At 41.0% G+C, this 27,163-nt stretch overlaps 1 protein-coding gene across 1 annotated transcript in view; it reads left to right on the top strand.

Moving 5' to 3' along the window:
- Positions 1 to 27,163, top strand: part of LOC122801189 (collagen alpha-4(IV) chain-like) — a 1,621,248-nt gene that overhangs the window by 861,767 nt on the left and 732,318 nt on the right. The window contains exon 22 of the mRNA XM_044070748.1: positions 4,781 to 4,873. Within this exon, the coding sequence (XP_043926683.1) occupies positions 4,781 to 4,873 (93 nt within the window). The remainder of the gene's footprint in view (positions 1 to 4,780; positions 4,874 to 27,163) is intronic.

Raw genomic sequence — 27,163 nt, forward strand, 5'->3', positions numbered from 1 at the left:
AAAAACATTTATAATTCTGCAGCCGTATCATTTAGGGCTATAAGCTGTCAGAAGCAAATGACTAAATTATTTTAGCTATGTTCTGAATCAGATGATTTCCAGAATTCCCAACATAGACTTAAGAACAAAACTTCTAGAAATACTTCATTCTGCTACATATTCCAAAAAATGTGGATCTGATGTCATTGCTGCAACATCTAGAGCATCTGCCACTGGTTCTGTCATCCATGGGAATGCCTGGTAAGACACCAGCCTTTAACAGAGGACATCAAGGCTCAGTTTGTTGAATGCTCCACTGGATAAACATTTGCTATCTGGAGATCCCACTGCTGAAGTCTTTAAAATCATGGAATTGACAGGTGAGGTAATGCAAGGTTCTCCGATGCCCAGATATGAGACAAATTATTCTGAAAAACTAAGTCCTTTCTTTAGAAAGCAATCCACATCTAAGCATTATAAATCAATGTGTGTGTTTTTTTCTGCTTTGTCTCATTTGTTTAATTTTTTTAAAATCAAGTAAAGGCCAGCTTAAGAATAAAAAATGGAAAGGGGATTTTGAGAACAAGCCAAGTGGTTTCCAGTACACCAATAATGATACAGATTACACCTGACTTTACCTTTCCTGTCCCCTTCCCTTTTTCCCCAGCCAGTTATCTCCTTCCCTTAGAACTACCGGCAAACTTTCTCCTTGCCTTCATTCAATCCATCCTTCTATCCATCCATCCATCGACAATCCCTTTTTTTCCCGTTTTTGTACATGGAGTTGGGGTGTCATTTCAGCAGTGACAATCATCCTGAGTAAAGGTTTACACCGTTGGTTGGCTAGTCCTTCAGAAGTGGTTCATTCATAACATGCACTCACAGCTATGTACAATTTAGAGTGTCCAGTCCACCTACTGCATGTATTTGGGATGTGGAAGGAAACCAGAGTACCTGGAGGAAACCCATGTGAACACGTGGAGGACATTCTCCTTTATGGAAAACAATTATTTCAGCTTTCTAGGTGTTAAACATCACAAGAAGAGATTAGAATGGGATTCCAAACCAAGTCTCTCAGGCTCCCAAAGATCAGGAACATCTTATTCTCTCTATTATTTCAAATCATCCTTTATTATGAGTAACAGAAAAATTACCTCCATAACTTATGGGGGAAAAGGATTTCAATCAAGACTATTACTGGTCCTCAGGAAAGAAAGAGACTGGAGGCAATTCTTGACCTAGCCAGACTAACACTTTATTGAAGGTTCCTCATTTCAGAATGCTCACCCTCCAAACTTTATTGCCTCTCCTATATCCAAATGCTCTATTGATTACTCTAGATTTAAAATATGCTTGTTTATATATTCCTATCCACAAACAACACAGAAATGTTTTAAGTGTCTGTGTCTTGGGCTTGTATTTTCAGTTTACATCTTTGCACTTTGAGCTTTCTGCAGCAGCAAGGGTATTCACAAAGTGCCTAGCCTCCAATTAAAGCCTTTTTCATGCTTCGGGTAACTCACTTCCAAATCCAGTGGTATCTTAGGTCAGTGTGGACCAAGCACCAGAACTCTCTCAATCAACACATTCCACATATTCCTTGTCTAATTCAGGACTTACTCTGGTGGGCCAAACAGGTAGACTCCAATCTAGGAATTCCCTTTTTACAACCTTCATCAGTACAGAGCATTAGATAGATCCCCCAGACCTTGGGTAGGGAGCTTACTCTCAAGAAATCAAAGTTCAGGATGTATGCAACCCCTTACACAAGAAAAGCCACATTCGTATGAAGGAGATGATGGGCCTAATCATTGGCCTGAAAGCTCATCACCAACTGTGGACACCAGGTTTTCTACAACTAATGACAGACAATATATCAGTTATGTGGTACATAAACAAACAAGGTAAGACAAAGTCTTAACACCTTTGCAGGTTAGCCATGATGGCTTGGAAAGTGCTCATTTAACAGTTTATTTCTACAGGAGTCTGTATTCCCTTCCTTCTGAACACATTGTCCAATTCTCTAAGCAGGTCTAACAAAGCCCTTCATGAATGGAAGCTAAACAGAGAGGACTCCCTTCAGTTCGTATATCGGTTCAGAGTCCTTCAGATGGATGTGCTTGCATCTATATAAAACAGGCAAATAAATATATTTTACTCAAAATTCCTTGCAAACAAGCAGTGGCAGCAGAAACCTATAAATAACTTGTAAGAGAAAGTTTCTGTTTGCCTTTACAGTAAGGGAATGCCTCATAATTCTGGGTTATATAGCCTTATCCATCCTTATGATTGCATTTGCCAGATTTCATATGAGAAAAATCCAGTGTTTTTACACATCTATTTGGGCCCACCTTCAGCATCCTCTGTTCCTTTCTATCTCTGTTCTGAATTTCATCAAGAAAGGCCTTGGTTGTCAAACCAAATCCTGTAAAATGCAGGTCTCCCCTTTCACCCAGCCTGTGTACTCAGTGAGTCACCAAAGATGCCTCAGACATTGTTATGGGAGCAGTATCTCAAGAAGTCAAAGTTCAGAGCCCTTGATAACCTCATTTCAGGTGCAGACACATTACCTCATTAAAATGATGGCCCTGACAAAAGCTCTCAAATCTCTAAATCACCTGGACCACTGCTAGTTATAACAGACATCATCACAGTGATATGGTATATAAGCAAACAAAGGAGAATGGGATCTTACCCCTTTACAGGTTAGCCACGGTTGCCTAGGAACTGGCAATTCAACACAGTCTTTACCTCCAAGCAACATACATTCCATCTGAACAGAACATAGCAGCAGACTCTCTGAGCAGATCCAGGAAAGACCCAGATAAGTGGATGCTGGAGCCCAGGTGTCTTTAAGGAGATTGTCTATCTGTTTGCTTCTTATCACAACAGTCAGCAAGGACAGCTCTGTGCCAGGACATCTTGCAAAAAGGCATTATAAAAGTGCATTTTTCCCCTTGCACATGATATTTCTTTATGCATACCTCTTTTCCTTTGATACACAAAAGTCCTACTAAAGATAAAAATGGTTTGCCAAACATACTTTTGGTTGCTTTGTTTTGACCCAGAATATATTTGTTCTCCCTTCTCATGCACCTGGTCAAGGACAATCAACTAAAACTTCTTCAGAATGGATCTGCTCGCACAGGAGAAGGGATCTCTCATCCACCACAACATTCTTAATCTCCATCTGACTATATATATAGTAGGTTTTTGATCTCATTTAAGCACCTTTTTCTGACAATGAGCAACAGATATTAAATGAGGCAAGGAAACCTGCTACTAGGAAATCTGATTTAGTCAAATGGAAGTGATTTTTAGTTAGTGCCATTACAGAGACCAAGATCCATCCCATGCAGGGGAAATACTGGTTCTCCAGTATCTGAGTGAATTGTTCAAGTCAGGACTTTGTACACTTCTGGCAAGGTACACCTTTCATCCTTTTTTGCCTCTGATTTTTGGTGCAACTGTACTTCCCTCTTATACTGACATGTGATAGAGCAGACATATAGTGGGCGTGGAAAATGCCCAAAGCTTTGTAGACTGGGTAGATTGCCAATATCCTTGGCAAGATATGCCCCGTATACCTAAAGGCTACCTATTGGAACATCTACTGTTACGGTAAGTTAACTTCCACAAGTGTACTTCTCTTCAGAAAAGTTGCTGAGCTTATTCTCCCTGACGGTGTGAAGGGCTTGACAATCAAAGAGAAAATCTGAGTAAAGCTGCTGCATCCTCTGTATCAAGAATCATTTGGGTCGGTTTCCTCCTGTGTGAGATGTACCAGGTGCAGTGGTACATTACAGTGATAGGAGGCCCATGGCTGACATATGACATACTGTAGAGATGTGCTTTCTTTCAGGTTGCCTGGACACACTTGGAAATCCACCAGGATGAGCTGGAAACTGACACTCGGGATAGAGAGGTCTGATCTGTTTTACTTAGCTTTCTGAAACCACATTCTTCACCAGAACAAGTGGTTTAAAAAGTGGATGGATGGATTGTTGGATAGATGGATGGTTGGAGGGAGACATTGTGGTTCTGAACCTCTAACAAAGACCTTTGATTGTATTTCAGCTCAGTAGATCAGAAGGGGACTATGAAGTAGGCCCACTTGAAGTTCTCAAAACATTTGACTAAGTATTACTGAAATAGTGGTAATACGAATAAAATATTGACCTGGCAATATGGAACAGAATGTCACAGAGGATGTAGTTCACCCAGACGAAACAGCAGTCTGAAATATGTTACCATAGGAGTGAGTACAGGACCAGTTATTTTTCATTGCCTTTGAGTAGGTCTGAAAATAAAAAAAATCCCTTTTGGCTAATGATATAATGTTATACAATGAAGAAAGTATGAGAAGAGACTTAGCAAGACTGGAAGAATGGTTAAAGATAAGAGAACTTAGATTCCATGTTCGTGTTTATCTCTTTCTCCTCTTCTTGAATGTATTGAACTGTATCTTAAATACACCAAAAAGTTATATATTTTTTTATTATATCACTGTCAAGCTACAATTGCAGAACTTTCTGGCCACTTCAGATAAGGAATGAATGTAAGATAAAAAGTATAAAAAGGATTTTCTGATAATAACGTTTCAACTTTAGTCTGCACATTGCATGATACTGACTGCTGACATCCTTTAATATAAGACAGCAATAGTAAATTCATTGATAAATTCAAACTCTAAATCATGTGAGATAGATGGGTATAGTATGCTTATGTTGTTGTCATAGCTGCAAATTTAGATAAAGAAAAATAATAAACTTGTAAATTATGATTTTCTTTCTTTCAAAAGTTATTAAATGTCTTGGGCAAGGCCCCCTAGGAGAGGATGGACCCAAAGGTGAGCGAGGAATTCCAGGACCAAGAGGAAGGAAAGGAATTAAAGGTAAGCTTAGTTACATGGTTACATACTTTTATAACTATGTAAGAGCAAAATATATGCCATTCTCTTTATTCACTTGTTCTTGTACAATAGTAGCATCTATGCTGCTTTAATATCTTTCTCAGCCATGTCACCAGATAAGCAGCATGTCCTTATTGCACTCCAGCAGTTGACCAGTTTCTGACTGACTTTACGTATTCTTTTTCCACGAATGACAAAATTTGATGCAATATTTCTGGATCTTTTCTTTAATGTGCAGTCATAATGTAGGACTGCAGGCATTCAGAACATTAAAACCCTGCAGAAGTCAGACTATTTTAAAGTGTTTTAGAGTTAGAGATATGCACGCAAGGTGCCATGATGCAGTAGTCTGTGGTTATCTTTTATCTTATTAGCAACTCTCAGTTGTTTTACATTCATTTCACTTCTGTCTGAGCTTTCATTGCCATGATGAATAAGTAAAAAAGCATAAAAGTGGGTCATTATGTAATAACTTCACTCCATGTGGTTTAGGTCATAAGCATAAATGACTGTTTCTGCTTTCAGGATATCTGTCTCTGTCTCTGTCGTTCTACCCTCCCCCTCACAGTTTTATACTTTCAACAAATATTTTTGATGTGTAGGGTAACAAAAAAGGGGGGTTTAGACCTTTCACTTTCCTTTCTTCTTGGCAGCAAAGAAAAATACTAGGAATTCATATAAACATCAGAATCTTTGTTTACCAGGGATTTATAAAGAAGACAAAGTAGTTTTAGGTCCATGCTGTCTTATCAGCTACCTTTGCCTCTCTCTTCTTAAGTAGGAAAGCTTGGCTGTTTTTAAATGCTAACCTTACTGAGGACCTCCAGTCTATCACAGTTACTTCTATATCTTCACACTATGCTTATCGCAATAAATTTAAAGAGTGACTTTGGTGTTTTATTTAACATATTAATGAGTATTTTATTAAGCTGAACATTAAAATCATTTGTATGTCAATTACACTATGTTTATCTCTGCTGTGATGACCCCTCTCTGAGTCATTGATCAAGGAACCTCAGTCCTCATCACTGACACCTGTGGGGAATGTTCACTTTTAGAGAAATAGATAAGCATGGTATTTGCAGATGCAGCTTTCTGCACCAAGTACAATTTTCCTTAACAACACACAGGGAATGCAGTCAGCCCAGAGTCTAGATTTCATTATATCTGTCTCCCTTCAGGGCCCCAATAAGGCTCCCCACTAGCACAGTTAAGTCAAGTTAAGTTAACTCAGCTGAGTGCCCCAGCTAAGTACTCCAGCACCCTCTTTGTGAAATCACTGCTTCATGTCCCTCCTCCAAGTAGCTGACACAAACACACACTATGAGATTTGATTTTTCACACATACATACACACACACACACACACACACACACACACACACACACACACACACACACACACTTGGGAAAGGCTGGAACAGATTTACCTCCTGTCCCCCCTTCTGCCCAGAGTATATGGTAGTTATCATTGCCACCAGACACTCCACAATCAGCTACTTAGCCCTTAGCAAAGGGTGTCCAATTATACTGTGTAATATTCATACTAATACAAATGGTAGCAGTTGACCAAGACATCTAGGCCTTCAGGAGTGGCCCACACAGTGTCACCAAATAAATATAAGTACTCCCAAAGGTTAAATACTTTCTAAAAGGACCAAACACAATAAAAGTTGTAAATACATTTAATAATAAATAATAAAAGAACATGAAAACACTGAATATATATTTACAGTAAACCACAGAGTTCAAATCACAGGAAATATTGAAAGTAACATTGATGGACAAACTCAGTCAAATAAAGAAAAACAATATCTAAACTAAGCTTCACTATATTTTCCTGACTGAATCTACGATAATTACTATTCCCTACTTACTTAATAGAGCAAGGCAGATGATGTGGTCAATGGTCCTTCATGTTGTCCAGCCGAAGACAGAATACTCTGTACCGAGATTATTCTCTTTGTAATATCCAAAATTTCCAAGATGGCTCCAAGAATGACCTCATCTGGTCACCTGACTCTAGATTCTGACCCAATTCCCCTTTGAAGTTTGAGACAGGATGTTAGCATAGATTTGATTTACCTAGCTAGTTGTAACTGTCCAGCTTTCTATATAGGGCAAACTTCCAGACCCCTTAAATTTAGAATATCTGAACACCTTAGCGAGATAAAACACCATAAAGAAACTAATGCCCTTTGTAAGCATACCCTGTTACATAAAAATGCCAGTTTCAATTTCACTATTATAGATAAAATCATGAGACCCAGGAATAATAAATTGGGTTGGCATGACTTGTTAAACACTATGGAGAAAAAATGGATTGTTAAACTGGGCGGTCTCTTTAAACTAGGACTTAATGAGCATCTTTAATTGATCACATGTCCTATGCATTTTGTATTTAAAGTATTTCTTAATTTTCTGTTATTCACACTGGTGAAGGCTATGTACCCATACAGCCGAAACCGGTTTGCTTTTTAAGAATACTTTTATTAAAGTATTTTTTGGTGCCATTGTATGCTGGTCTTTCTACTTTTTTGAAGTGCATTTACCTTTATTGAGACCGTGCAGCTGCCGTACTTGTAGAGTTTTCTGCTGTTTTATACATATGCCACAACAGACTCCTTGTGGGATTCTCACACACCCTCCCACTCATCACAAATCAAATCTAAGCCCCCCCTCACCCTATGCCCTTACAGCAACTCAAAGGGTGAAAAACCTGTGGAGTCCCGGGTACCTCCCTGTATGCAAACAATAGATGGGGCAAATATTTGTCCCACTCTATCTTAAACTGGTCTGCAAATGCCCATAGAATTGTCTTTACCATAGAGTTCAACCTGTCTACAAGACCATTAGTTTGGGGGTGGTAGGGAGTGGTCTTTAAGTGCTTCACCCCACAGTGCTTCCACAGACCAGCCAGCAGGTCTGACATGAAATTGGCACCTCTGTCAGTATTTCTTATGGGAAATCTACTCACTGAAAATCTCTAGCAAAGCATTTACCACCTTCTCTGCCTTGATGGAGGATGGAGCCTCTGCCTCCCGGTATCTAATAGCATAATCTACTACCACTAATATAGACTTCCTCCCTGTGGAACTTGGGGTACTCAGAGGCCTCACAATATCCATAGCTACCCCCTAAAATGGCTCCTCAATCACAGGCAAAGGCATCAAAGGAGATTTTCCCTTGTCTCCTCCCTTGTCTACTTTTGGCATTGCTTACAGGTCCTGCAGTACCCTGTTACATCCCTGGCAATCCCAGGCCAATAAAAGTTCTGCATAGTATGTCTCTTAGTATGCTTCATGCCCATATGACCTGCAAAAGGAATGTCATGGGCTATGGCTAGAAGTACCAGACAGTAGGCTCTGGGCACTACCAAATGCTATATTAACTCACCTTATATCCCTTCCTCTGGGGTCCACTCTCTATACAGTAACCATTTGTTCCAGTATACAGACTCACCTTTTCCATGAGAATCAGGCACCTCCCTAGCTATCTTCCTCAAGCCTTGTAATGCAGGGTCTGAGAGTTGAGCCTGTCTCAACTCTATCTTTATGACTTTTCCCAGCTCCCCTTCCACAGGAAGTATGGTATCTTATGTGCCTCACTGTCAGCCTGGGTACTACTACTCACCTCTGCCCTTGCATTCACCCTGTCCAAGGAACATCAGTACCCACCAGCAGCTGTGGCTCATCTTCAGGCTCACTGCTACAGGGTAGCTCCCTCCCTGAATTAGCCACAACACCAGTCCTGGCTTCAGGGAAGTGGCCTGTCTTGGTCTCTCCAAACTACCAGACCCACATGTCTGTCTCCAAGCCTGACTGTCTATCACTGCATGCACACAAGATACTGCATTATCCCAGTCATTCTCTATCAATACATCTGTAGGGATATCCACAAACACACCTATTTGCTTGCTTCCTTTTCTACCCTCCCAGTCAAGGTGAATCCTGGCCAAAGGCATTTGGAATGGATTGGATTGGACTGCCAAAGCAAGAACTGCTCCTCTTTACCTACATCAGGCTTCACAATGGTTATAGGATAGGCTGTGTCTTTCTTGGCAGTGGCCTGTTTTCCATCCACCAAGATAGGATACAAACTCTGGTAGTAGTTTGTTACCCCTGTTGTCTCTAGACAACTTATCACTAGCATTCTGTTTTTCCCACTTGCTGGCTCCCCTACCTTTTGTTCCCCACCTTGCCTCCATTGACATCTGTTTGTTACATAGCCTCACTGGTTACATTTAAAGCATCTGACCCTAGACCTTGGCCGTGTACCTGAACTAGTGGCTTCCCCTGTTACTGGTGAACTCTGTTGAGGTGGTTTAGGCTGTCCTCATGGATTGCCTTATATCCATGTGCAGCACTGGGTATCACCTTCTTATACAGTGATGCCCTGCTTGTTAAGTAGAGATCCCCTTTTTTCCCCATCTTATCTGCAGAGTTGCATTCCCTGTCTGCCAACCAGATTCCCATGTCCTCAGGCAAAGTGCTAAGGGCTTGTTCCCTTACCTAAAGGTCTGCCAGTCCTTGAAAAGTGGTGACCTGACACCCACTCACCCACCTATGAAAATAACTGCTTGGTTCAGTGAGATAATCACATGCACTTTCATCTGCTTTGTGTCTATGCTCACAAAACATTTTTCCTGTAAGCCTCAGGTGTTAACTGAAAATGTAATAAACTGCTTAACTTTATAATAATCTAAACAATCCATATCAAACAATTTGGAAACAACAGCTATAGCTTTACCATGGTGTAAGGGGGTGAAGAACTGTACCCAGAGCACTCAGTCAATATTATACTGTTTGTATACTCTTTCAAATATTTGAATAAAACTATCAAAATTATCAACTTGTTGGTTCCAAGGAAGAAGTTTAGTGATCTTTATTGCTTCTGGAGTATGGTTACTTATTTCCCCATTACCTCCATGAACTGGAGAAGAGTCGGCATTTCCTTTTCATGTTGCATTTACCTCTCATTTTCTTTGGCTTCCAAACATTTCAGTATCTCTTTTTCTTTAGCATCCAAATGCCACATTCACTATGCTGATTCTACTTCCAACTGTCTGGCTTCCAGTTCAAGTCTCTTTAGGCTCCAGATGTTTTTTTAAGTCCTCTGAGGAAAATGTGAACTGTCCTGTTTCTGAGAGCTGTACATCCTCAATGCCAAAGTGGTTGACTTACTGACAGCTGGTCTGTGCTGCAACTGTGATTAAGACTGCAATCATTTCCCTTTTAGTCAGGTTGGTATGCACCAGTCCTTTGGCTTGGCACATCTGAGCCAGCTGGTTCCTTGTCAGCTTGCCATAATCCTCTGCTGACATCCTTGCCTGCTTTCCCTGACTAAACTAAGCTAACAACAAAAAAAAAAAAATAAAACTGTTGTGAAAATGAAACTCTGTATGCTTACCTTGTGGCTGCTGAAAGTACAAACTGCTTCTTTAGTGTCAACTGCTTACAGAAGACTATAGATGTTCAAGTAATAATCCACCTATATGTGACAACCCCTCTCTGGGCCAGCGATCAAGGAACTTCAATCCTCAACACTGACCTCTGTGGGGAATGTTCACTTTCAGGGAAATATATACACACAGTATTTCCAGATGCAGCTCTCTGAACCAAATATGATTTCCCTTAAGAGCACACAGTGAAAGCAGTCAGCCCAGAGTCTGGATTTCTTCACATTGCTTTGTGTTCCTGCTCCAAGTAGCTGACTCACACACACTGTGAGATTTGATTTCACACATACTCACACACACACACACACACACACACACACACACACACACACACACACACACACACACACACACACACACACACACACACACACACACACACACACACACACACACACACACACACACACACACACACACACACACACACACACACACACATCTGGGAAAGGCTGGCACAGATTTACCTGCTGAGCCCCCTGTTGCCCAGAGTATAAGGTCATTATCACTGCCACCAGACACTCCACAATCAGCCACCCTAAAGTCCTTAACAAAGGGTGTCCAATTATACTGTGTAACATTAATACTAATACAAATGGTAGTAGCTGATCAAGAAATCTAGGCCTTCAGGAGTGGCCCACACAGTGTCACCAATAAATATAAGCATTCTCAAAGGTTAAATACTTTCTAAAAGGACCAGCCACAATAATAGTTTTAAATACATTTACTTATAAATAATAAAATAACATGAGCATACTGAATATATATATTCACAGTAAACCACAGAGTTCAAATCACAGGAAATATTGAAAGTAACACTGATGGACAGACTCAGACAAATAGAGAAAAACAACATCTAAACTAAGCTTCACTATATTTTCCTGACTGAATCTACGATAATTACTATTCCCTACTTACTTAATAGAGCAAGGCAGATGATGTGGTCAATGGTCCTTCATGTTGTCCAGCCGAAGACAGAATACTCTGTACCGAGATTATTCTCTTTGTAATATCCAAAATTTCCAAGATGGCTCCAAGAATGACCTCATCTGGTCACCTGACTCTAGATTCTGACCCAATTCCCCTTTGAAGTTTGAGACAGGATGTTAGCATAGATTTGATAAGATGCATATCTAAAGTTTTGCTAATGTTTATGGCAGTGCCAAGGGCTTCCCTTCTTTTTACTAAACTAATAAACAAGGTTTCTTCCAGACATTCCACCTCCAGTCCTGTTTAGATCTGTGAGATAAGCACTTCTATGGCCCAACAGGTAGTCCAATTAACAGTATTTTTATTAAAGTAAGATGTAAGATAGCTGTTTAACCCATTCTCTTTCAGTGTTTTTTGCTAACATATATACATACAGTTTCACATGTATATTCCTTCACTCTCCAGTAGGACCCACTGTTGACACATTTTTAAAACTAGCAGCTTTACAAAGGCATTTTGATTTTCGAATGCCATACAGTTGTAATACATTTGTAACATAAGCATCTGTACAAATCAGTTTGATATTCAGATGCTATACAGTTCTAATACATTTGTAACACAAGCATCTTGTATAAATCAGTTTGATATTCAAACGACATATCATTCTTTTCAGAATTCCAGTTGGCCATGTTAGCACTAGCCCATATCGTAACATCTGCTACTAAGAAACTAGTGAAGCTAATACTACTAAATATTGCAGACTTCTGTTCTGTAATATTATTCCAATCCAAACCTTTGCATCCAAATAGTCATTTTACAACTAATCAGCAGCAAATTGTTCTGGACATGGACTTTCAGTCTAGGGGTATTCACTGATGAAGCTATTACTTCTGTTTAGAGCACAGAGTTCTTCCCTTACTTACCATGCCTACAATTACCACATAATGGATGTTCCTTTTATTTTCAACTTTAACTTAATGGGGGGGGGGTGGTGGTAGTCATCACAAAGATGGCAGTCTAAATGAAGAACAGTTTTACACTGCCAGTGATCAGCATTCATCAAGGGAATGTACTTATTTTAAAATATTTTTTTGAATTCTGCATAATGCTGAGATGTCAAAAGATAATTATGTTGAAGTGTTCTGGACAAGCTTGATTTGCTTGAAGCCAAATGCTAGATTGGCAACAGAGGAGTGATTCCCTCCTGGAAATCATATAAGTGTAATCACCTGGAAGTTGGAGTACCGATCTTCAAAAATCCTTCCCAGATGAAACATATAACTTATTCACTGATGCTACTTTAAATTAGTCATATATATTGCAGTTATACTTTCCATTGTGACACTAGTCATGGTTGCAAAGAGTCAGAGATGATCCATTTCATATACCCAGTTAACAAAGAAAAAAATAAATTCAGAATTTTTAGGATCCACTGTTTAAATAATGTGCCCTAGTAACAGAATACTGTGAGTTTATTTGCCTTGATCTTCTAACAGCATGATGTGATAACTGCGCTTTGAAACCTGTAAACTGGACTCTCAGACTTAACAACATCTAAGACAGTTCATAGGTTCATAGGTTAATACTAGGTTATCTGCCCTAGGGCATTTATAAGCCTAGCCAGAGTGTGTATGGCTTTCGCCACCCATTTTAAATTAATTTTGCTATGCCTTTTTTCGAGGTTAGTATACTGTGCCTCTGTCTAACAGTGACACAGAAGTGATACCCGGGGTAAACCTACAATCTCCCATACACTCATCAAGATTCCTCTTGAAGAGAGTCAATGAGGGACTCTGCCTAACCTGGACTGAGATTTTATTCCAGAGTGAAGGGAGCCTCTGGGTTATGAATCTGTCCCTCCAGCATTCCTATTTATTTCAGTGCTGAGGTTCAAGTCCCTTGAGCGCGTAGCTCAATGGGATTTGGATTTTCTGAGGTGCAGCATGTCCATTAATTCCGGGTTGGACATGGCTTTATACGTCAGGCACAGATCACCTCTGAGCAGGCGGTATGCCACTGAGTAGAGCTGGAGTTTCTTTAACCGGACAGCATACGGCATCTGTTTGAGCCCCTTGATCCTCTTGGTGAGGTACTTTTGGGGTCTTTCCAGTTGCTGCAGGTGTCTGGTAAGGTAAATCCGAAAAGGGGCATTGTACTCAATTATGGGCCTGATGAGGGATGAGTAAAGAGGCACAATGACCTCCCCTGATCTAGATGTGAATCTCTTCATGATTAGGTGGGCTATATAAAATGTTTTTCTAACCACTTTGGCCACATGGTTGTCAAATGAGAGATTGCTATCAACTTGGGTCCTCAGGTCCCTAATTACTTCTTCTGTACTTAATGGATTACCACCTATGTGGTAATTTGTGGGCACTTTGTTTTTGCCAAAGGGGATGACTATACACTTTTTGGCGTTTAGCTTGAGGCCATGGCTCTGGCACCACTTGTCTGTTTCTATGAGGCCCTTTTGAAGGATGCTTCTGTCGGCTGGAGATTCTATTATGGCGCCCAGTTTGCAGTCATCTGCGAACTTGGTCAGCCACAGTCCTTCCATGTTGGCCTGTACCTCCGAGAAATATATACCGAACAAGAGAGGTCCCAGGACTGAGCCTTGTGGGATGCCACTTGTAACTGGTTTGGAGTCTGACATGGCTCCAGCTATTCTAACCATGTGGGTTCTGTCCTTGAGCCAGTTTGCAACCCATCTAGTGACATAGGGGTTCATATTTAAGCTGGTGAGCTTATCTATAATGCCCGAGTGGGGTATTGTATCGAAGGCTTTTGCGAGGTCCAGGTAGGCTGTGTGGACCACCTTCCCCTTGTCAATGGCCTTGGTGACTGATTCAAAGAAATCGACCAGGTTTAAGAGGCAGGATCTGCCCTTAACAAAGTCGAACTGGGTAGGATCCAGTGTCTGTAGGTCCCCAATATCTTTATTTATAAGGTCCATGATGATCCTCTCCATAGCTTTGCAGACCAAGCTAGTGAGACTTATGGGGCGATAGTTTCCAGGATCCGTTGAGGCACCACCTTTGTGGAGAGGGACTACTGTTGCTGTACGCCACTCTTTGGGTACATATCCTGTAGTAAGGCTGAGATTGAACAGTAGTTTTAGGTTTGGGTTTAGCTCTTCTTGGAGTTCATGTAGGATGCAGCCCGGGACACCGTCTGGTCCCATTGATGCTGTGTTTCTTGCTTTGGAGAGGGCAGCTCTTACCTGAGCATCTGAGATGTCAGGGGGGCAACACTCTGCTGGGATAGATATTAGCCCTTTTGGTGGGGAGGGGGGGAGACGTTTGCGCTTAACCTGTCAGCTAGGATGTTGGCAATGTCTGTGGGTTCGGTGTATTTTTTGTCATTTTGGACTAATTCTGAGCATATCTGTGAATTCCCACCCAGGTTCCTAACATAACTAAAGAAAGCCTTGTGATTATCCTTAGTGTCCTGTGCAATTTTTCTCTCGAAGATGGCCTTAGACGATTTTATGAGTGCCTGTAGTTTTTTGCTAATACTGATCAGAGATGCCTTCCCTTTTTGGGATTTTGCTTTATCATATAGTAGCTTCCTTCTTCTGTTGTATAGTTTGTTTATGGCTGGGGTCCACCAGACAGGACGTCTGCCTTTGGAGGACTGGGTCTTGGTTTTATTTGGGATTGCATGATCCATGCATTACTGAAGGTGTTCATAGAATGCGTTTATAAAGGATTTTGTGGTCTGGGCCGTATTATCCACAGGCCCGGGGGCTTTGAAGGATTCCACCTCGGTTTTGAGGAGTGTGAAATTTGCTTTAGAGAAGTATTTCACTGTGGTTTTCTGGGCATGGGGTGGGATCGGGATGTAAATATCCAGTGAGATTAGTTTATGGTCTGATCTTACCAGTGAGGGATACACTTCTGGTCTGGAGCATAGAGTCCCCATGTTGGTGATGATCAGGTCCAGTATGTTTTCCCATCTTGTGGGAGTGGTAACAAGTTGTTCCATAGCATTTGAGTTTATAAATTCTAGGAACCTTTGGGCTAGGGTGTTGGTGCTAGAGTAATGCTCCCAGTCTATGGTTGGGTAGTTGAAGTCACCCAATATAATGGTGTTTGGAGAGACCTTCATATTTTCCAGTGTTCTCAGGAAGGCCGAGTGGGGTTCCTGGGTTTGGGTGGGTGGTCTGTAGCAGGCTATAAACTGGAAGGCAGTTTTACCCACTGTTAGTTGCACATGGATAGTCTCTGATGCTTCATGCTGTGCCACCAACCTGGAGGTGTGAGTATCTTTGACGAATATTGATACTCCCCCTCCTTTTGTGGTTCGGTCCAAGTTTTGGGGCCGAAAAGCATGGTATGAGGTATAACCTGGTAGTGCTGGGGTGCTCTCGAGAGCCTTGAACCAGGTTTCTGTTACTGCACAGATATCAATGTTCTCCATGCTAAGGAGAGTTTTGAGTGCTTGCATCTTGAGGTTTAGACTTCTGGCGTTGAGTAGCATTACTCTTAGTTTCTTATCCCTTGTGATACCTATGGAGGTGGGTTTGTCTTTTGACCCTTGCCTAAAAAAGGCACTATGGGGGTAGCAAGAGCCTTTGCCAATATCCAAAAGCCCAGGGGTGATAGGTGCAAGCCATCCCTAACAAAGCATTGTAGCTTGTCGAGCATGTCATCCCAGCTGACAGGCATTGGATCCCCTTTGAATGACACCAATACTTAAGCCAATTGTTGAAATTGATAATCTTGTCTTCATACTGTGGCATCATTCTTGGTGAGGGTAAGATGCTACTCAAGGTCAGGGTCATACCGGCTTGGGCTACATGTTCAGAGAGCTCCTCTATGTCTCTTTTCATGTAGTCCAGGGAGGTACATCTCAGGTCATTCACACCAGCATGGACAATGACTGAGTCATATTTGTACTTGCCTTGGAGTGACCTGAGTGCTTGTGTTATGTGGCAGATCCTAGCGCCTGACAGGCAGCTCACCGTGAACTTCTCCTTGTTCAGCCTGGTGAGTGGGACATCAGTGTGCCTGATGATAGAGTCACCTATTACAAGTGTATCAGGTGTGTTGTTTAGCCTTAAGGGCTGTGACTGTTCGGCACACTGGCTTTGTGAGCTATGTGTTGCACGTGTTTTGTTTTGGGGTAGTGGTTGCTTGGGTGTCTGCTTTGGAGGTCTCTGCTGCTTAGACAGATTTTTATTTAGAGCCTCCAAGTATGTTTTTGTGTGTTTATGTGTTTGGTTTGCTGTCGTGGTAGGTCTGTGTGAGACTGGAATTTTAGTGAGTGTGGTTTCCTTCTCCTCCTGACTGGTTACGCCAGTACTGAGTTGAGAGAGCTTAGCCTCCAGTTTGGCTATATGGTTGCATCTCTCACATGTGTTGGAATTTGTTGGGAGGAGGAGTGGGTTGTCTGTGTACATGAGGCAGTTGTAACATTGCCTCAAGATTCCCAGATTCAACAGCTGGACTGGAGAGGAGATTGACAACTGACCTTTGGACATGCTAGAATAGTATTTGGAATTTCTTTATAATTGAAAAAAATGGCCAATGGGGAGCAAGGTACTCCAGGGGGAGTTTGTGAGGGTGTAGTGCTTTTAATTTTTTAGTGCTGACATATAATTGCATTAGTGAGCAAGTGCCAGGTAACTTAAATGCAAAAATGACAAACAGTAACTTTCTTTCACGTGAAACAAGGAAATAAGTACAGTAAGCAATGCGGATATCACTAGGGATACACAGAAGCGCTGAAAAGCTGCGTTTTAGGTGGAATTAGCTTTTCAGGGAAATAACAAGCATACAAACAAAACTAGATTCAGCAGGCCTGGATCTAGTCTATGCTACAGCAAACAAGGTGTAGCAATTACAGTAAGAAACAGTTCAAATATGCAGGCATTATAAGCCTTTAACCAGAAATTCCCAGCTCAGAAGGGCAGAGTCCAGCCTCTTCTCCCACAAGAGTGCAGACCATGAACCTTCTTAAAGTAAAATAACTGGCCTGAAGCCCTGGTGCTTAAACCAGAACTAATACACTTTTAGAATAACAGACACTGAGCTCTCAATCAGCAGTTCCCAACTTAGAAGGATGTAAGCTACCTGTCCTGCCACCACAGTGCAGCCCACAAACCTTCCAAATGTAAAACAACTAGTCTAAAGCCCAAGTGCTTAAACTAAAAGGCTTAGAATAAGTTACACCAAGCAGTAATAAATACAATTGAGTACTTTTAAGATGACGCAAAAGCAAAATAAAGCAGGAAAAAACACAAATACAGTAAAAGCAGTTTTTTTTTTTTTTTTTTTTTTTGTTTAGTGGAAAGAGAGAAAAGAAAGAGAGACAGTAGTAGCCAAAACTAAGCTGATTGGCCTTCTCAAATGTTCTCCCTGTACTGGGTAGAATGAGGTAATGACACTAGACTGGGAGGAGGGTCCCAGATCAAATTTACACTAGAGGTGGGCAACTGCAAAGCCACCAACTATAAAAACACTATACCAGCAGGGAAGGAGGGTGGGGAAACAAACTGCAGAAATGTTTCACAGCTGAAAAGCAGCAGTGAGCCTTTAAATGAAAGTTTTAAACAACTAAAGGAGAGGCTACTGTAACCAGTTATCAGAAACAACCCAACATATGCTTAATAAAAGTGGACAATTTCCAGTTAATACCTCACACACAGTGAAACTAGCTAGAAAAATACACAGTACACAAAGTGCTATAAATAACAAAGAAATAAAGAACAAAATAAACAAAAAACAGGATACTTAATGTTATATATTATAGCTCCGAGTTTCCTCAGTGTCCTTCCTTCGATCAGTTCACTGTGAAATGGCAGAGCATTCACAACTGAACTTCCTAGGTAACAGAAAGTTGAAACCTGAGACAGCTTTTAATAAAGAAATCTCAAAAGAACCAATGAGGTGCTTAGTCTAAGCTGTAGTCCAGGTGACCTCAGTCAGCCAATGTCAGCCAAGTTAGCTGTAACTAGCTGCCATTGGTGATAAGATGGAAGATGTCCTGAGCTAGATATTCACAGTAATCTTATGACACAAATAATTTCAGAGATGACTCACATAAATTAACAACTGGTCAAAATCAAAAATAATCCTGGGTATTCATTAATGTTTCTAGCACAAGCTGCATGGCTCATGATAGAAAGGCCATTCTGGTGAAACATATCTATTTAGGATTCAAAAACATGCTAACCATGATGAGATAAGACATCATTATTGGCTAATATGCATGTTTCCTGAATCACACTTACTGCTATGATGTGTAGATCATGGCTGATCTGCACATTGTTGTGGTAACCTGCTGCTTGTAGAATTCCCCCTCCAGTCATACTGTCTTACATACATGTACACAAATATGGATAAACACACACACACACACAAAAAAAACACAGTTCCTGTACCTGTCCCTACCTTCATATGTTCTCCCCACTCCCATAGTACTTTAGTATCACTACAGCATGTATGTATTACTCACTGATTCCTGTTACAAAATTGGTACCATTATGGCACTTTAAAGAGTCATCCCTGATGGTTCTAGTGGCCATGCCAAATACCATTACCCTTATGAAATCAGGACCATAACACTACTTCACTTTATCCCTGTTGTTTTGTGATCCCCATACTACCACTGATGCAATTTTAGCACTTTTGAGTGTGTCCACTGAATCCCCCAATCCCTGTTATGCTTTTCTGGGACTTGGTGAACTTCATGGAGTATTCCCTGGTGTCTAGTGTATCCTCAACCCCAATCCCTTTTGTAATATTTGTGCCATCATGGCACCTAAAGCATTTCCTGGTGTCCAGTGGCTCCCCCACCTTCCGATCTTCATTATAATGTTGGTGCCATCACAGCATTTAAAACATTCCCTGATTTCCAGTGCTCACCCACCTTCTGATCTTCATTATAATGCTGGTGCCATCACAGCACGTAAAGCATTTCCTGGGGTCCAGTGCTTCCCCCACCTTCCAGTCCCCATTGTAACATTGGTGGCATCATGGCAAGTGAAGTAAACTCTATTAGTCTAGTGTATCCTCTACTCCCTGGGTCACCATGGTGATGTTGTAGATACCTTCCTGGAGGGGGTTCCAGGGAGAGATCACATAGCTAATTTGCTTATACCTCTTCCACTGAATCCATCATTAGCATTCAGCACAGCTGCAGGGTCAGCATTTAATGGTGCTGCATGTCTTCATGTTGGAGGACCATGCATCACTGTTTAAGGGTGCTTGCTGAAAAGCAAAAAGTACTGTAATGTACACCTCTTGTTATAATTTCATGATGGTAACAAGAACACTTGTCCATCTACCTACTTAACTGAATAAACTTCATGTAACTGCAACAATGCATTTTTATTCCTCATATATGGAGCACATCAAAAAGGGAGCCACCTAGATCTGCTAGCTAAAGTGATTTTATCTGCTCTAATCATTTGTACTCTATTAACCTTGATCAGAAAATGAAAAGAATTTGACTTATCAGCCTTCCACTGTACACACAGGGTGTTAACTTAAAATAGTTTATACAACATCCATCTTGATGTTTTAAAAATAGTAACTCTCCACTAAACCTTAACTTTTTAAATAGGAAAACTCAAGTTACCTACTTTCACATCTAACTTCTCTAGTGCACACTGCAGAGTGCATTCTTTTCAATCTTACCTTTAAGCATCCCTGTGACTAGCACTTTCTCTAATACCTGCTGGAAAGCACTAGGAAGCCTTAAACTCATACAAACACTGAACTCTCCTTGTTAATAAGGAGAAATTAATAGTAGGCACTAAACAGCCTATAATTGCAAAGTACCTTGCTAAGGAAACAGCTCCTGTACTTTACAAAGAAGAAAAAAAAGCCCCAAACCAGGCATGTCCAAGGGTCAGCTTCCAGTTATTTCTCTTGTCCACCTGGTGAATCTGGGCATACTGGGGCAATGCAGCAATTGCCTCATGTACACAGACAACCCTCTCCTCCTACCACCCAACACTACAACCTGTGAGAGATGCACTTACATAGCCAAAATGGAAGCAAAGCTCTCTCCACCCAAGATTGTGCTAAACAGTCAAGAGGAGAAGGTTAACACCCATACTACACCTCAAGCAACACATAGCCCTTCTAAACCCGCACCACCAACACCCACATATAGCAACACTAAATCCACATATGCAGAGGCCCTTAACTGTAACCTGCCCAAGCAACAAAGACCTCTGAAGCTGAAACGCAAACAAACACCAATCACAACCAATGCGTCACATAGTTCACAACACCAGTGTGCCACCCAGCAACAGCCCTTAAGGCAAGACAATGTACCTAACACTTTAGTCATAGGTGACTCTATAGTCTGGCACACTGATGTCCCTCTCACCAGGTTGAATAAGGAGAAAATTACAGTCAGCTGCCTGTCGGGTGCCAAGATCCGCCACATAACGCATGCACTCATGTCACTCCACAACAAGTACAAATATGACTCTGTCATTGTCCATGTTGGAGTGAATGACTTGAGACGTACCTCCCTGGACTACATGAAAAGAGATATGGAAGAGCTCTCAGATCATGTGGCCCAGGCAGGTATGACCCTAGCCCTGAGTAGCATCCTGCCTTCGCCCAGAATGATACCACAATATAAGGATAAAATGATTGACTTCAACAATTGGCTAAGCTTATGGTGTCATTCAAAGGGGATTCAGTATCTGTCTGTCTGGGATGACATGATTGACAGACCACGATGCTTTGCCAGAGATGGTCTGCACCTGTCACCCCTGGGATTCAGGTTACTGGCTAAGGCTATTGCCACCCCTATAGTGCCTTTTTTAGGCAAACTTCAAAGGACAAAACCACCACCGTAACAGGTACCAGCATGCAAAATCTGAAGGTAATGCTACTCAATGCTAGAAGTCTAAACCTCAAAATGCACTCTCTCGAGGCACTCCTAAAAATGGAGAACATCGATATCTGTGCAGTAACTGAGACCTGGTTCAAGGCTCCAGAGAGCACCCCTGCAATACCAGGCTACAACTCTTACCACACTTTTCGGCCACCAAACCAGGACCGAAACACTAAAGGTGGAGGAGTGTCAATATTCACCAAGGATATTCACATCACCAGGCTAGTTGGCCAACACAATGTGTCTGAAATTCTCCAAGTGCAACTAACACTAGGTAAGACTGCAATCCAAATTGTAGCTTGCTACAGATCCCCACCATACCCCAAGATTCTCACTACACCTTTTAAACATACTGGAAAATATTAAGATAGAACCAAACACCCTAATACTGGGTGATTTTAACTACCCTGCCATTAACTGGGAAAACTACTCATGTCCCAACACCTTTAAGAACGGTTCTTGGAATTCATAAATTCCAATGCCCTGGATCAACTAATCCATAGTCCCACCAGGGCTCCAATATCCTAGACCTGGTCATTACCAACATGGCAAATCAATGCTCCATACCTATGGTCACCCCTCGTTAGTCAGGTCTGACCATAAGCTAATCACCCTTAACATCCACATCCCACCCCCACCCCCAGTAAAGAAACCACCATAAAAACTTCTCCAAAGCCAACTTCATGCTACTCAAGTCAGAAGTGACAAACTTCATGACACCCATGCAGACGGAACTGAAAGTTCAACTGCTGAATCCTACACTAAGGCACTGTACGAGCACATCCACTCATGCATGAATCGTGCCATCCCAAATAGAATCAAAATGCTGTCATCCAAAAAAAGGAAGCCAATCTGGTGGTCCCCTGCCATAAACAAACTTTACAACAAAAGGAAGAAACTTTTGCAGAAAAGAGGAAAATCCCAGGATGCAAAAACTCCTTACTAGCCTCAGTAAGAAACTGAGATGCCTCATAAAATCCTCCAAAGCTAGTTATGAAAATAAAATTGCCAAAGATTCCAAAGACAACCACAAAGCATTCTATAACTATGTCAAGAATCTAAATGGCAATGCTCAGATCTGCTCTGAGCTAAAGCAGAATGGCAATAAATATACTGATCCAAAGGATATTGCCAATATCCTGGCAGATCGATTCAGTGCCAACTTCACCCCCTCTCACCCCCTAAATGGCCCATCTCAATACCGGAAGATTGCCAAATTCCAGTAATAATGGCCACACAGGTACAAAACGCACTCTCTAAAGCCAAGAATACAGCATCCATGGGACCAGATGACATCCCGGGCTGTGTACTACATGAACTACAATATGAACTGGCACCTCACCTAAGTGTCATGTTTAATCATAGCCTCACCTCAGGTTTCGTGCCCACTGAGTGGCGCAGATCTACAGTTATCCCAATCCACAAGGGGGGAATCCACCTTGGATCCCGGAAACTACCATCCCATCAGTCTGACAAGCCTTATCTGCAAGGCCATGGAGCGTATTATCATGGAACTTATAAACAAAGACATTGGCAACCTTCAAACACTGGACCCCACCCAGTTTGGGTTTGTGAAGGGCCGATCTTGTCTCCTGAACCTGATTGACTTCTTTGAATCAGTCTCCAGAGCCATGGACAAGGGTAAGGTGGTCCACACAACCTATCTAGACCTTCCCAAGGCCTTTGACACCATCCCCCACTCTGAAATCATAGATAAACGTACTAAGTTGGGTATTAATCCCTATGTCACCCAATGGGTTGCTAAATGGCTTACTGATAGAACCCACACTGTAAAAGTAGCCGACTCCAAATCCAGCTCCAGACAAGTGACAAGTGGGGTACCTCAGGGTTCAGTCCTGGGGCCGCTCTTGTTTGGCATCTACTTCTATGAAGTACAGGTCAACACTAAGGGACTCTGGCTAACAAAGTTTGCAGATGACTGCAAACTGGGAGGCATTATTGAATCCCCAAATGATGTGGATACTCTACAAAAGGGCCTTACAGAAACAGATGCTTGGTGCCAGAGCCATGGGCTCAAGCTCAATGCCAAGAAATGTATTGTTATCCCCTTTGGGAAAAAACATGTATCCATGAATTACCATATAGGTGGCAGTACACTAAACACAGAAAGTGTGATAAGAGACTTAGGGACACAGGTGGACAGTGGTCTCACCTTCGATAACCACATCGCCACAACAGTCAGGAAATCCTTCTATGTGGCACACCTCATCACGAAGGGCTTTTCATCCAGAAAAAGGAGGTCATTGTCCCACTGTACTCATCCCTCATTAGACCCATTATAGAATACAACGCCCCATTTGGTATGTACCTCTCAAGACATCTGCAACAACTGGAAAGACCTCAGAAATACCTCACTAAAAGAATCACAGGCCTAAAGCAGATGCCCTACACTGACCGCCTTAAAAAACTCCAGCTATACTCTGTCGCATATCGTCTACTCAGAGGCGATCTCTGCTTAACATACAAGGCCATGTCAAACCCAGAGCTGTTGGACATGCTACACTTAAAGAAATCCCAATCCCTCAGAGCTACACGCTCCAGGGATCTAAACCTTGTCATCACAATAAACAAAACATGCTGGAGGGATAGGTTCCTGACCCAGAGACTCCCCAGACTCTGGAATAGATTGCCCATACATGTCAAGCAGAGTGCCTCTTTGGACCTCTTCAAGAGGAACCTTGACGGTTGGATGGGAGAAAGGAAATTCACCCCAGGGATCACGTCAGTCGCCCTGCTAGACAGGGGTCCAGGAAAGTAAATAATGTGGGAAGAAATAGCCAGGGAATTGTTTTGGCTAGGCTTGTATAGGCCCTAGGGCTGATAGCCTAGTACCAACCTATGAACCTATGAACCTATGAAGAAAAGTTACCTCAGTATTGTGACTTGTTAAAAGCAATTCCTGTATCTGAATGCTAGCTTGGGATTTTTCCTTCATGGGAATTACTACTATAGTAAAATCATTTCATGTTGCTTCATGGCATTTTTAAAAAGCATTTACTAAAATATGATAATCAAACTTATTACTTATTTATGATAACCAGATATGCCATGTTCTGTTGCAGGACTCAGCAATGGATTTTCATTTCAGGTCAATGACATTACATTTTTCTGTTGAACCTGAATCTGTTCTGTTTGACACATTATGTTTAAAGAACTGTTAGTTCAGGCTCTGTACAAACTAGCACATGTCATATTCAGAGTCCGTGAATGTATCATTGCATCAGCAAATGTTGTCACCAGCCAAATAGATTGAATACATGTTGTTAAAGCACAGTTTGTCTTAACAGAAATGTTGTGACTACAAAGTGTCAAGAATAACTTAATTCTGAAAATCTCAAAGCTCATTGATACATTACGTAGTAGCCCACAATTTAATTTTCATAGCTTGGATTTACACATAATTTGATGGCGTGCAACGGACTGGCATCTCATTGAGAACCAATTCTCTACCTTACTCTCATTGCTTACTGCAAAAAATATATTTATTATGAACCAGAATAGAATAAAGTAGATATTGGAGAAAGAATAAATATTATGAAATTCAGGAAAATGTGTCAGAGGACAATATTTTCAGTTGCCAAAAATCAAGCAACCAGTGTTTGATGAATAACATGGATTCCTGATTTTCATAACTAGCATAGGTGTGATTATTGATTTATTTGTTTTTTGTTTGTTTGTTTGTTTGTTTGTTTGTGTATTGTCTTGGATTCTATTTATTTGAAATTTGATATCTCATTAAGTGGTCTGGTTAACTCACCCTTTTCAGTCATGACCTGAGCTAGAAAGGAGCAAATTACATAATACAATAAAAATCTATACAATAATACAAATCCATGTCAGATGTAAATACTCAAAGAAATGGGCATCAAGAAAGAACAATATTAGCAGTGTTCAAGAAATGTAGACATATGTACAATGTTTATAGTATTTACAGGGAGGAGCTTTCTTAACAGAGTGCTACCTAGATGTAATGGTTGTAAACATCCTGGTAAATTTACAAGTGTACAGCAAAATTTTCAGTGTCTCAAAAGCAGTTACAGTTTCTTCTAGTAGATGTTCCTTTAATTTAGCCTTGAAGTCATCCAAAATTATTTGAAAATGTATTTCTCTGGATAGCTGATTCCATGCTGCCAGCATCAATTTAGTGAAGGCCCTTTCCTCTCTGATAATGACAAAATGGGATCCCTTCAAACAGTGCCATAATCCGCACTTTGTCTCAATAAGTGTGATGGTTGTGTTAATTGTAGGGGTGATTTTAGTGGTGGGCATTGAATACCTTGCATGATGATTTTGAAGTTGAGTAGCATAGTAGTTTGGCTAGTAACTGGTAGCCAATGAAATCTGTTTAAAAGATCACAGTGGTGGGTATGCTTGGTGGTTAGAAGCACAGGACAACAGATTGTGCTATCCATACCTTTAGTTCTTATATGTTGGCGATAGTGTGTTAGTAAAGGTATGGCATATTCAGTTTTGGGAATAAGAACATTTCTAGCTACAGACTGCCTTACTGTTAGAGATAATTGTGTGAAGTTTTGTAGCAGAATTTCAGTTGAGAAAGTATTTTGTTGATTACATTGTTTATGCATTGAGAATATTAAGCCATAGTCAAGGAGGGTTCATAGATATGTTTACTGTGTAGCATTAGGTATTGGATGATTTAGCATCCATAACAAGGTGTCAGTATCACAGAATTTACCCACAGTTGGCACTGTGTACTGATGTACTATGCCTGTGTACGCTACTTATATCTACACTCTTTCCCAGTACATCAGTGCAGTGCAAGAGAGGTGAATGAAAAGAGGGTGTATTCTCTCTCTCTCCATCTATTTTTTTAAGAAATATTGCCAGCTTGTGAGTCAGATCCCTTTTATAGAACTTTAGATAAAGCAAAACGTAATAGGGGGAGGCCCTTGGTAACCAAAGTGTAAGTAAGCTAAATGTTATAACAATTTAATATATCAACAGATTTTGACATCAGTTTACATTTTCTGAACTGTACAAAGTATGAAACTCTATAGTGTGCTGCATTATTTGCTGACAAAAATATTCATCGATTTTCCAGAAAATCAAAAATGTTAACATCAGGTATCATTATCGTCAGTATGATGGATCGTACTACTGGTAATCAGAAGTTTCAGCTGATGGGCTTTTGCAGAACAGCCCTGATATTCATCATATTTTTGCATTATCCCACATAAATTGCTCAACTAAAATAGCATATTCTGATAGAAAACTAGCTGCTCAAAAAGACTTCTTTGTATTGGAATATGCTTTATTTACATTGTGCATGCTAATTCTGTGTCCAGTCAGAGTGCACACCTTTGAATACTAATGACCATATATTGTATAATTTATTTGCAACTGTCATCCGAGGGAGACTGGACAATTTTGAGGAGTAACAAATAATGGTACTTACGTATTATCACAACCAGATTCGCAGGAAGAGAAGCGGCTCATTTCCAAGCCATTCTCTTGCCGAAATATGTTGTGAAAGGTACTTGGGAAGTGTGTGTCACTGAAGTGTGTTTCATTGCAGCGAGTTTCACTTGAACATTTCATGCTTAGGAAGTATAAAAAAATGGTGACCTTTAGCATTAACTGTCTGAACTTTATCGTACCTTAATATGTTGCTAAGAAGCTGACTCCTTTTTCAGCGGGTATTACCTGTACATCAGCATAGGGTGTAATGTGCAGTGTACCCATTTCTGAAGGTTAATTGTTCTATATAACTGTAGCAACAGGGTTTGGAAAACTATAATACAGCCATCAATTCAAAATCAGGCTTCAGGAAAAGTGGGTTAAGCTTTCACCATTGTCAGCTCATGCTTACTTGCAAGGTTTTAAGACCTGCAGATTGCCCAAGAAACTGAAACTCAACTTTTCTTTCTTTGCTGTTTTTGTCCTCAACTGAGTACAGTAAGTATTAGAAAATCATTGCTACCTTGTGTCTTTCCACACCACTTTTTTTACCATAGCCAATCCTTCTGCCAAAGCTGCTCCTTC

Source organism: Protopterus annectens, chromosome 4.part1, assembly GCF_019279795.1.
Source record: "Protopterus annectens isolate FY-2018-M chromosome 4.part1, PAN1.0, whole genome shotgun sequence".
Lineage (NCBI taxonomy): Eukaryota > Metazoa > Chordata > Ceratodontiformes > Protopteridae > Protopterus > Protopterus annectens.